At 35.4% G+C, this 12,763-nt stretch overlaps 1 protein-coding gene across 1 annotated transcript in view; it reads left to right on the top strand.

Annotated features, from left to right (window-relative positions):
• BPTF (bromodomain PHD finger transcription factor) overlaps positions 1-12,763 on the top strand; it is a 141,903-nt gene that overhangs the window by 57,802 nt on the left and 71,338 nt on the right. Inside the window, 1 exon segment of the mRNA XM_046677260.1 lies at positions 12,260-12,448. Within this exon segment, the coding sequence (XP_046533216.1) occupies positions 12,260-12,448 (189 nt within the window).

Raw genomic sequence — 12,763 nt, 5'->3', positions numbered from 1 at the left:
TTTTAAGGAAGCTAGAATGGGTGCAAGTGACAGTTGTCAGTAGCTGTCGTCAGAGTGGGTTTGGGGTCCTTATCAGGAGGAGAGTGCTGTAAAGCTGAGGATGCTGTCCCTGTGGTAAACTGCAGCCCTCACCGTTTACTAAAGCAAAGTTCCTTTCATCACTGGACCAAAAGCAAAACCAAACCTAAAACCAGATAGCCTCATGCTTGTTTCTAAAACATTGTGAGAGGCATTTCTAAAGACATATATTAAACATATCACACCAAGTTTTAAGAGGAATTCGGTACTTTTATGAAGTGGATAAACATTTTAAGAGATCCCTGACTTAAGAACTTATGACACCAGCATATGCTAGTGGGGATGTGTCAGTGACCAAAATAGACAAAGTCAAAGCCCTTGAGGGCTTTCCATTCTGCTGGGTTGGAGACAGGCCTAACCGTAGGGTTCTCTCCCTTGGAAGGCTAAAACACGTCTCTCTCCTTCCTTCTGTTTCTGTCTCTCTCTCTGCGCTCATTTATTCAACTGGTTATTTATTGAGTGCCTGTGCTGTGCTTGGCGGTGTGCTAGGTCCTTTGTAGTATACCTGGACCAATCTCTGTTACCACTGTTGACCACCCTGTGGTCAGTAGATGACATGTGCTGCTCGAAGAATTGGGGAGGGGGAATTATTCTAGGTAGATGAAGAACAGTAGCCATGATAGAAGACATCTCACTTGATTTTCTTTTCTAAACCTTCAGAATGTATTTCGGCACCTAATTTAATGACTAAAGCTTATCAGTGAAAGATACCAGCAGAGTGGAAAGTGGTATGGAAAGATAGTTTTTGGTAAACTTTTTAATTAAAGTGTAACATATGGTAAAGTGCACGTTATTAAGTAAACAGCTTGATGGATATTTACAAAGTGAACACACCTGTGTAACCACATCGGGCCTCCTCCGAGCCACCACTACTCTCACCCCTACAAAGGTGTTGACTGTCTTGACTCTATCACCACTGATTAGTATTGCCTTTAAAAAATAAAATTAAATGGAATCATACAGTATGTAGTTTTTGATGTCTGATTTTTTTTACCTCAGCCGTATGTCAGTGAAAGCCATCCAGATGTTGCTTGTAGCAGTTCATTCTTTTTTATTACAGTATGATGTTCCATTACATAGATATATAATAATTTTATTATCCATTTTCTGTGTTATTGGGCATTTGAATGGGCATTCAAGTTTGGGACCATTATGAATAATGCTACTATGAATATTCATTTACATATTTCTTGTGCTTATATATGTACATTTCTAGAAGTATAAATCTAGTTGTGCATTCTCTGTGTCGTTCAGTTTGTGCTTGCTCATCTTTAATAGATAGACAGTTTTCCGGAGTGGTGGTGCAAGTTTACACTTCACCAACAGTGTGTGAGAGTTCTAACTACTCTACATCCTTGTCAACACTTGGTAATATCAGTGTCGTTCTTTCCTTTTTTAAAAATTTTTTACTTAAGCCATTCTGGTAGGAATGTAAGAATATCTTATTGTTTGAACTTGCAGTTCCCTGATGACTAAGGATGTTGAGCACGTTTGTGTGTGTGTGTGTGCCACCAGGGCATTTGGGTATCTTCTTTTGTGAAGTGCGTGTTGGTTCCTTTGTTCATTTTCTATTAAGTGGTCTTTTCTTTTGTTTGTGGTTGTTTCATGAGGAAAGGTAAATCCAGTCCCTCTACTCCATCTTGACTGGAAGCAAAAGTTCCTACATTGATTTTTTTAAGTGTTAACCCAATCTCATATTCCTGGAATAAATACAAATTGGTTGTGATGTAATTTCATTCTTCTGTTTTGTTGTGTCTAGTTTATTAATATTTTGTTTAAAATTTTTGTATGTACTTTCATGAGTGAGATTGGCTTGCAATTTCTCGTCTCTGATAATGTCCACGTCAGGCTTTGGGGTCAGGATTATACTGGCCTCATAAAATGAGTTGAGATAAGTTCCCACTTTTCTTACTGTCTGCAAGAGTTTTTGTGGGTTGGTATTATTTATTCCTTAAATGTTTGCTGAAGTCATCTGGTCCTGGAGTTCTCACTGTGGGAAAGTTATCAGTTGTAGATTTCATTTCATTGGTAGATAGTGGGCTCTTTGTATTTTCTAATGTCAGTTTTAGTTGCATTTTTCTAGGAATCTATCCATTTCATTTAAATTTTAAGTATTATTGGCATAATAACATTCTATCTTTTAAATGTCTACAGGATCTGTAGTGATGTTCTCTTTTTCCAATCCAGAAATTGCTTCTCTATTCTTTGTTAATCTCACAAGACAGTTAACAATTTTTATTAGTCTTTCTCTCTTTCTCTCTCGCCCTTTCCCTCTCTCCCTCTAGATTCCCTCTCTCCCTCTCCCTTCTTTCTTTCTTTCTTTCTGGTGATGAAGATTGGCCCTGAGCTAATATCTGTTGCCCATCTGCCTGTTTTTGCTGGAGAAAGATTGTTTGTGAGCTAACATCTGTGCCTGTCTTCTTCTGTTTTGTACATGGGATGCTGCCACAGCATGGCTTGACGAGTCGTGCATAGGTCTGCACCCGGGATCCAAACCTGTGAACCCTGGGTTGCCAAAGTGGAGCATGCAAACTTAACCACTATGCCCTTGGGCCAGCCCTTTTATTAGTCTTTTTAAAGAAATAACTTTTGGCTTTGTTGATCCTCTCTGTTGTATGTATTTGGGGTTTTTTTCGTTGTTTATTTCTGATCTTATCTTTAGTATTTCCTTCCTTTTATTTTCTTTGAATTTTTGTGGATTTTCCCCCCCTGCTGATTTTTTAAAAGAATCATTTTATTGAGGTGTAATTGACATACAAAAAGCTGTACATATTTAGTGATACAACTGATAAGTTTGGAGCTAAATATGGACCCTTGAAACCATCACCACAATGTGTGGTATAAATGTGTCCATCACCTCCAGAAGTTTCTTACACCCTCTTTATTATCTTTTCCCTTAGCTTCTTAAGATGAATGCTTTGATGATTTTTAGTTTTTATTTATTTTTTCTATGTCTGCTGTCAAGGCTGTAAGTTTCCCTCTGTATACTACTGTAGCTACATCCCATGAACTTTTGTAGGTTATATTGTCCTTATCATTCAATTTCAAGTATTTTCTAATTTCCATTATGATGTATTTTTGTTGTTGTGTTTTGTTATAAACCCATTGCTTGTTTAGAAATACACTGCTTAATACCCAAACATTTGGAGATTTTCTAGTTATCTTTTTGTTATTGATTTCTAGTTTAACCTACTGTAGTCAGAGAACATTCTATACATGATTTATGTCCTTTAAGACTTGTTGAGGCTTGTTTTATGGTCCAGCGTTTGGTTAATGTTGATAAATGTCCCATGTACACTTGAAGAGGATATGCATTTTTAATTGTTGGTGCAGTACAGGACAATTAGATCAAGGTTTTTATTTTTTTTAATTCTTATTGAGGTAACATTGTCTTATAACATTATATAAATTCAGGTGTACGTCATATTTCAACTTTTGTATAGACTGCATCTTGTTCACCACCAAAAGTCTGGTTTCCATCCGTCACTGTACACATGTGCCCCTTTACCCCTTTCACACCCCCACCCACACCCTTCCCCTCTGGTAACCACTAGTCTGTTCTCCTTATCTGTGTGTGTGTGTTTATCTTTCACATATGAGTGAAATCATGCAGTAATTGTCTTTCTATCTCTGACTAAATTCGCTTAGCATAATACCCTCAAGGTCCATCCATGTTGTGGCAAATGGCAAGATGCCATCTTTTTTTTATGGCTGAGTAGTATTCCATTGTATGTATATATATCGCATCTTCTTTATCCGTTGATCTGTTCATGAGCACTTAGGTTGCTTCCAGGTCTTGGCTGTTGTGAATAATGCTGCAGTGAATAGAGGGATACGTCTTCTTTTTTAATTAGTTTTTGTGTTCTTTGGATAAGTATCCAGAAATGGAATAGCTGGATCATATGGTGTTTCTATTTTTGATTTTTTGAGGAATCTCCTTACTAGTTTTCCATATTGGCTGCATCAGTTGCATTCCCATCCCTTTTCTCCACATCCTTTCCAACACTTGTTATTTTGTCTTTTTAATAATAGCCATTCTGACAGGAATGGTGTGATATCTCATTGTAGTGTGTTGTTTTGTTTTTTAAAGATTGGCACCTGAGCTAACACCTGTTGCCAGTCTTCTTTTTTTTTTTTCTCTCTCTCTTTCTCCCCAAATCCCCCCAGTACCTAGTTGTATATTTTAGTTGTGGGTTCTTCTAGTTGTGGCATATGGGACGCTGCCTCAGTGTGGCCTAAGGAGTGGTGCCACGTCCGCGCCCAGGATCTGAACCAGCAAAACCCTGGGCTGCCGAAGTGGAGTGCAAGAACCTAACCACTCGGCCATGGGGCTGGCCCTACTCGTAGTTTTGATTTGCATTTCTGTAATAATTAGTTATGTGGAACATCTTTTCATGTGCCTGTTGGCCACCTGTATATCTTCTTTGAAAATATGCGTATTCAGATCCTCTGCCCATATTTTGATCAGGTTGTTTGTTTTGTTGTTGTTGAGTTGTATGAGTTCTTTATGTATTTTCGATTTTAATCCTTTATCAGATGTATTATTGCAAATACCTTTTCCCCATCAATATGTTGTCTTTTCATTTTGTCAGTGGTTTCTTTTGGTGAGCAGAAGCTTTTTAGTTTGGTGTAGTCCCATTTATTATTTTTTTTCCTTTGTTTTCCTTGGCAGAAGAGACATTAAAAAAGATACTGTTAAGACCAATGTCAAAGAGTGTACTGCCTATTTTCTTCTAGGAGTTTTATGGTTTCAGGTCTTACATTCAAGTCTTTAGTCCATTTTGAGTTAATTTTTACGTATAGTGTCAGATAATGGTCTACTTTCATTCTTTTGCATGTGGCTGTCCAGTTTTCCCACCACCACTTATTGAAGAGACCTTCCTTTCTCTATTATATGTTCTTGGCTCCTTTGTCAAAAATTAGCTGCCCGGGTCAAGATTGTTCAAATATGTATCCTTGTTACATTTTGTTTTTCTCTGTGCAAGATGTTTTAAAATTATTTCTAACTATTTACTGTGGGGTTGCCTTTTTCTCTCAATTTTTTTCAGTTTTGCATTGTATAGTTTAAAACTATGTTATTAGGTGCACATAATTTTTATATTTTCTCATTGGATTAACTTTATCATTGTGTAATGTCTTATCTTTAACATTTCTAAAGTACAGCAACTTTCTTTTGGTTTGTGTTTGTATTGTATATCTTTTGTGGAATAGAAAGATTTTTTTTTTTTTTTAAAGATTTTTTTTTTCCTTTTTTTTTTTTTATTAATGTTATGATAGATTACAACCTTGTGAGATTTCAGTTGTACATTTTTGTTAGTCATGTTGTGGGTACACCACTTCCCCCTCTGTGCCCTCCCCCCACCCCCCCTTTTCCCTGGTAACCACCTATCAGATCTCCTTATCAATATACTAATTTCCACCTATGAGTGGAGTCATATAGAGTTCGTCTTTCTCTGACTGGCTTATTTCGCTTAACATAATACCCTCGAGGTCCATCCACGTTGTTGTGAATGGGCCAATTTTGTCTTTTTTTATGGCTGAGTAGTATTCCATTGTGTATATATACCACATCTTCTTTATCCAATCATCAGTTTCTGGGCATGTAGGCTGGTTCCACGTCTTGGCTATTGTAAATAATGCTGCGATGAACATAGGGGTGCAACGGACTCTTGAGATTTTGGAATAGAAAGATTTTAAAAAATAATCTGAGAATTTAAAATCTTTTTAGAAATACATCTTCAGAATCTCTTTAGAAATACATTTATTTTAGAATTTCTTTGGAAATGTGTGTATTATTTCAAGCTATATCTTATAATGAAGTCTTGTGAGAGAGCTCTATCATTTTCATAAGATAGATGACATTATGCAAAGTAAAAATTACAAATTTATGGTTAAAAATTTATGGGAGTGAGAACATAAGAAAAATTGGGCAGATTTCATATTGGGTATGATCAGTGATCAGAGAGGTTTTATGTGGCTAAGACTGAGGCTTAAATTGAAAAGTTGGGCCTCATTTAAGGAAAGATTGGTAGACATCACTTTAAGAAGTTAAGCTATTAAGACCTGTTCCTCAGATTTTTTTCCCTCTGCATCGGCATTCCAGACATTTCACTTTAGTTCATGAAAATGGTTATGTTGCCAAAAACGACCCCAAATAGCAAGTATGCTGTTTAGTATTCAGTGTAACTTTTTTGTAGTTAACAAAAGGCTCAATTTCAGAATTGCACTTTTGTCCTGGATTTTAGATTAGGAACTTTTTTTTTACTAGAATGTTGAATTTTAAATTTATAAGGGGCACATATCTTGCTAGCATCTTAAACTCAAATCCACTGTTGGAAATCTGTATTCAAACATACACTGTAGACAGCATTTCTTTTATTGAAGTTATGCTTCTATATTTAATCCCTGAGATTAGGAAAATATCAGTAATAGATAAAACTGGCTTTATTTCAGTAACTGTAATTGCTTTGAAAGTGTTTCCATGGACATATTGAAACTCTAATATTTATAAAGTTGAACTGTAAGAACATATTGACTTAACCTCTTTCTTAACTTTTTTGGATAATGACATCTTAAAAGATAGTACTTTGTTTTAGTTTTGAATTTTATTACAAGAGAAATTCAGTGGATAAGAGGCTGTGGATACTGGTGCTGAACTGACGCCTTCTGCCACACTGGTGCCTTACTGAGGTGGTTGGTAATAGTTAGGAGGGTCTGCAGTTAAATAGGCTTCTTGCTTATTCTTTTTCATGTGTTTGTTTTTGGTTTCTAGTCTTCTGTATTCTGGTTATGTATTTTACCTCATGCTTTCCTTTTAAAAAAGTCCCCTTTTACCTTCAAGTAGGAAAGTTACTTTTTTCTTTGTAATTTTTTGCTGAGAATTTTTTGTTTTTTAAGCTTTGGTATTTATGTTCAAAAGTTGAAGTTCAAGGTCTATATATAATTTCGGTTTGCGGGATAACTACAAAAAGTTTCCTGTTATTCATTTACAGTGTTTATGATGTCCAGTGAAAATAGTATTGTAAATACCAAAGCCTTTAATATTTGCTTTAGGGCTGGAACATTTGCACTGTGTGGATTAAAACACACATGTAGGTAGGTGAGACTTTCTTTGTGGTGTTTTGAAGCACATGCTTGAGATTTCCTTAACTCGGTAGCCTAATGAAATAAAGAGGTGAAGAGTTCTAGAGAAGTTATTTTTAAAAAACATAACCAGTGTTCTAAACTGAAATGGAGGAAAACATTGTTTTGCATTTGTTTGGATCTTAACTTGGGACAAATTAACCAAAAAACTGTGTATTATGAGTTTGTGATAGTCCTCAGCTCACTAACACCTTGAAAGTTTAAAGGGATAGAATCTGAACTCAGTTTCTCTTCAGTGGGTTAATAGTTTTTTTTTTTAGATCAGAATACCCAGTAGGGGATTGATTGTCCGTTCTGTTCTTTTTGTGTGTGTGTGAGGAAGATTCGCACTGAGCTAACATATATGCCCTTCTTCCTCTACTTTGTATGTGGGATGCTTCCACAGCATGGCTGATGAGTGGAATAGGTCCGTGCCCAGGATCTGAACCTGGAAACCCAGGCCACCGAAGCAGGGCGCATGCAACTTGAACCACTTGGCCACGGGACTGGCCCCTTCATTTCTATTCTTTATGAAGTACCATTACCTCCCTAATAGCATAGAGCACTTTCTATGAAGTATTTTAAGACGAGTATAGTCAATATCTCTTAAGTTACTATCCAAGAAATTTTTCTTCATTAAAACCATACTTGGGTATATTATGTACTGAAAATGTTTTTGTGGGCTGGTCTAAAACCTAATCACTTTTTCTTACCTTTCTATGAGAAAATGTGCTCTGAACTCTGAGTTCATAGTGAGGGGGTATCTTTATATACTATTGCATTATTTGCGAAGATGGTTTTTAGACAGTTATAAATTAGGAATACTGCACTTTACAAATCTAGATCTACAGCTGTAAAAGGAATGATTAGTGAGGAATTCGATGTTATTTGTGTGAGACTGACTTCTTTTCTTTCAAATATATAAGTTTTCCCAACATGAGTAAGTTGATTGTGTTAATGGTTTGTAGCTGTCAGATTTTAAATCTGCCATTTCTAGCTTTCATATAAAATTTTTTTATTATGAAAATTTTCCAACATACACAAAAGTCAAGAGAATAGTATAATGATTCCCCATATATTTAACACTTAGATTAAAAAATGACCAAGATCTTGTCATTCTTGCTTCCCCCATGCTTTTTTTTTAAAAAACTCCTTTTTCCTCCCCTTTTTTTGGGCTCAAATTTAAAAAGTGTTCCCCCTTTGGTGCCAGGTATATTGTATTAGATAAATCATAATCCCTAATTAATTATACTCATCATTGGTCATTGCACAGTCTTCCTTAATTTATTTATTCAGGTTTTAAATTATCTTTAATAATGAGTCAAACACTCAGGAACCTATAGCCCAAAACAAAAAGCTAAGTCCTGCTTTGAAACTAAGCTGCGTCTGACCATATCCCTGATCCCACTCCCTGTCCCCAACCTGAAGTGACTGGCACCCTGAATCCTGTGTTCATTGTTACCTTCTTTCCTTTTTATAAGGGAAACCCAGTAGAATTAACGAGTTGAAACTGGAGGTCAAAGTGATGTATAACCCACATAGTTTTGCTTCATTGAGATGATCTGCATGATTTGCTAAAAACTATGTATTTCTGTTTTAGTTGTTTTAAATTTTATAGCAAGTGTATTTTCTTAAGTATATCTTATTAAGTGTTTTGTGTTAAGTGTAACTTTTTGGAAATTAAGTTTTTACTTTATATTACTAAAAGAATGTTGTATGTTGCTGGAGTTCTTTCATATGAACTGCATTATGATATTCCTCTGTGTAACTGTACTACAGTTTATTTATCCCCTTTCTTATTGATGTGAGTTTCTTTCCTACTGCAGTATTTTAAGAAAATCCCAGACATCATGTTATATCAATCCTACATACATCTCTAAAGAATGTGGCCATTTTTTTATGTAATTACAGTGCCATTATCATTCTAATAAAATTGACAGTTCCCTAATATCATCGACTATTCAGTCAATTTAAATTTCCTCACTTGAAAATTTTTTAGTTTTTTACATTTGCTGTATTTGAAATAACTCCAAATAAGGTCCCCCATGACATGACATATCATATCTCTTGAGTCTCTTAATCTAGAACACTCTCCCCTTCCCTGACTTTTTTGTTTCATATGCTCTTGACTTGTTGAGGAATCCCAGTGTATCCTCCTATGGAAGATCCCACATCCAGGATTTGTGTTTCCTTTCTCTTAGTGTTGTTTCATTTGTTCTAAAAGCTTGATTAAATTCATTCACAACTGTTTCTGGCAAGAATACTTCATAAGCTGTGTGCTGGGTCCTTCACATCATATTGCATTGAAAGGCTCATAATGTCTGTTCCGCCTTTACAAATGCTGAGACTGATCAGTGAATTCACCTGGTGACATCGAAAAGTTTGCTGTTAACCTCTCATTCACTGATGATCTTTCCAGAATTAGTTATCTGTTTGGAGGCTGTAATACGATGATTTCTAATTCTGTCATTTTTTTCTGTATTTTTTTATCTGGAATTCTTCTGTAAAGAATTTCCCATCATTAACTATGGCTATTTGAATACCTTGAAATATAGTTAAAGTAGGGATAAATGCTTTATTATTTCTTTTAAATTCAAGTTTTCCTAGCCAGGAGTTGGTGTCCATTTACCTTCAGTGGTGACTCATGAGTTACGGACTTTTGGAGGAGGAATGTGGCTTTCTCATTTTAAGTATCAGTTTGAACTCATGGGTCTTTATGGATCCACTTTGTTTCAGTCAGTTGTCATTCATTTTTTTTATATTGACCAGTGGGGGCGCCTTCATGTTGGCTTTGAGTCTTTTGCTGCAACCCCAGTAGTCTTTGATAGCTTCCTTGCTTTTTGGCAGAATAAGCTGTCTGAGGCTTATCTTATACATTTCCTGCCCCAGACCTGGAATCAGTCATTCCAGTCTGCTTGCAGAAGCCCTGGTTCCTTTTAGTGGGTGGTGATATTTAGAGACCACAGCAGGCGCCCAGGAGTACTTACTGCGCTTGGGCTCTCACTGTCTCTAGGCTTTTTTGGTGGGTAGTGTTAGGAAATATGTGTTTTTGAAAAGAAAAAGACCATCAATTCATGTGAACATTTCAAATTCAGATTGAGGATTGGGTACTTAGTTTCTTTTACACTTGTATCTCTTTTCTCTTGCACTGAAAGTGAAAGCCTTAGTTCCTAACAACAGTAACTTAAGTACATATTTGCTTTATCCCTGATACTGTCTGGTCATATGTTTTTATTAATATCCTGATGTGCATTAATAATAAAAATTATTTTATGTATCATAGTATTTTCATAATACCAGTATTACTGCTGACAGACTACTGAATGGCATGTAAGGTTTTTTGCATCTCTTTATTTATCCGTATATCATAGTTCCAGTAAGGCCATACACTCAAAATACTGTGTTCCAAAATCACTTGAAACATTTTTTTCTTTGTGTGGTTATGCCAACAACTTGATAGACAGTTAGGTTTATTTGTTTCAGTTTGTTTTCACTTTTTTAGAGATAGCATTTCTAACTTTAATTTTTTAAAAATGTAAAACATTTGCATGATTCCAAAGTCAGACTATGTAACTGTATATTCAGAGAATTTTCTCTTCCATCCCTTCTTTCTCTAGCTAACCATTTCCTTCCCTTTCCTTATGGGTAGCCATTTTTATTAATTTTTGGTTATTCTTCCAGTGGCTTTTTTGGTAAATAAAAACAAAATATGTCCATAAGTTCATATTTATCTCCCCTTTTTACACAAAAGTTAGCCTACTGTAAGTACTGTTTTGCACCTTTTTACATTTAGTCTTGAGATCATTCCATATGTGGATATAGTGATTTCCTCAGTCCTTGTTATAGTGCATGATATTTCCTTGATTTCTTTTATTCACCCAGTGCCCTATTGATGAACATTTTGTTTGTTTCTTGTCTTTTGTCATTATAAATGATACTGCAATGAATAGCTCTCTAAATAAGTAATTTAGCTCTTTTGCCAGTGTTTTTGGGGTAGATTTCTGGACATGGGATTGCTGGCTTAAGAGTAAATGCACATGTAATTTTTCTAGATATTGTCAGTTCATTTTTATTCGCTGCCACCATTTTGCACTCCCACAGCAATGTGCGGGAGTGCCTTTCAAACCCACCGCCTCTCCTCCAGCTGAGAGTGTCGTGACAGTTGGATTTTTGCCAGTCTGATTAGCTGAGAAGTAGTTTTTCCACATAGTTTTACTTTGCCTTTCTCTTAGTTTGAATTAAGGGAGCATATTTCCGTATGTTTAAAGGCCATTTTCATTTCTTTTGTGACTGTTCATACATTTTCCCATTTTTCTGTCAGGTGGTTGGGTTTTTTCCTCAAAAAAATTTAGGAGCTCATTATACATTAGGGATAGCCTTTGTGATATACTGTCACCCACTTTTTAGTTTAGGGAATTGATTTAAAGGGTATCTCATTAGGGGCAGAATGAGATGCAGAAGGCTCTTAATTTCTGAACTTCCACAGAGAGGCCTAGGTTTTCAGTTTGTGGTAGTGTACATTTTGATGTACTTTTAGTGTATATGCTCTTCGTGATGCTGTTAAATTGTTCTTAAATTGACAAGCTCTTAGGCATTACCTTATAGTTAATTTGGGGGCATAGAATTCATGCAGAAAACCTTAGAGATAAATAATCCTGTCTAATTCTGTTTCTAATATGGTTTGAATACTTTTTTGAAAATAATATAAATTTCAGATTTGAGAGATTATCTCAGCAAAACCACTTCTGTAATAGGTTTTGTGAGATAATTATATCACTTGATTATTCTTTGGCTGTGGGGTATCTGAAAGATTATCTGCCTTGTGCTCTAGACGAAGGTGATAAGAGTCTGAGTTAATAGAGTAGGAGACTTAAACAATAACTCATAGGGTGTTGCTTAGAAATTTCTTTTTGAACTTTGCATTATTCATACATGAGCAGCTTTTCTTTTTAAAAATCTAGCTTTGTAACGCAGTCCTAAAGCAATTAAATGTCTTTTCTGACAATTAGTTATTTTGATGTGATTTCCAATTTAAAAATCAGATATTCTATTTTTCTAGAAGAACCTAACAAGACATGTGACAGCAGTAACACTAGTGCTCCCACTACCTCCATCCAGCCTAATCTGGAAAACAGTAACAGCAGCAGTGAATTAAATTCCTCCCAGAGTGAATCTGCTAAGGCAGCTGGTGATCCTGAAAATGGAGAAAGAGAATCCCATACACCTGTCTCTATTCAAGAAGAGATAGGTAAGAATACACTTCATACATTACAGCAAGCTTTTTAATTTTTTTAATTTTTAATTTTTTAAATTAAAGTTTGATGGGGGTGGGGAAGATTTAGATTTTCTTTTCCTTTTTATTCTTTTTTTTTCCAACACAAGTAGCATTTGTATTCATTGTTTTTATTTAAAAAATACAAAAGCACACAGGGAAAAATATTTCTTTTTCACACCCCCTTCCCAAAGGTAACCACCATCAACAATTTGGTGTGTAACATTTTATGTCTTTCTCCGTGCAGTTATCCTAATGTCTGTATGTTTACAAAAAGGTTTTTTTTTGTTT

The sequence above is a fragment of the Equus quagga genome, chromosome 11, assembly GCF_021613505.1.
Source record: "Equus quagga isolate Etosha38 chromosome 11, UCLA_HA_Equagga_1.0, whole genome shotgun sequence".
NCBI classification, from domain to species: Eukaryota; Metazoa; Chordata; class Mammalia; order Perissodactyla; family Equidae; genus Equus; species Equus quagga.
This window is presented reverse-complemented; position numbering and strand designations above follow the sequence as displayed.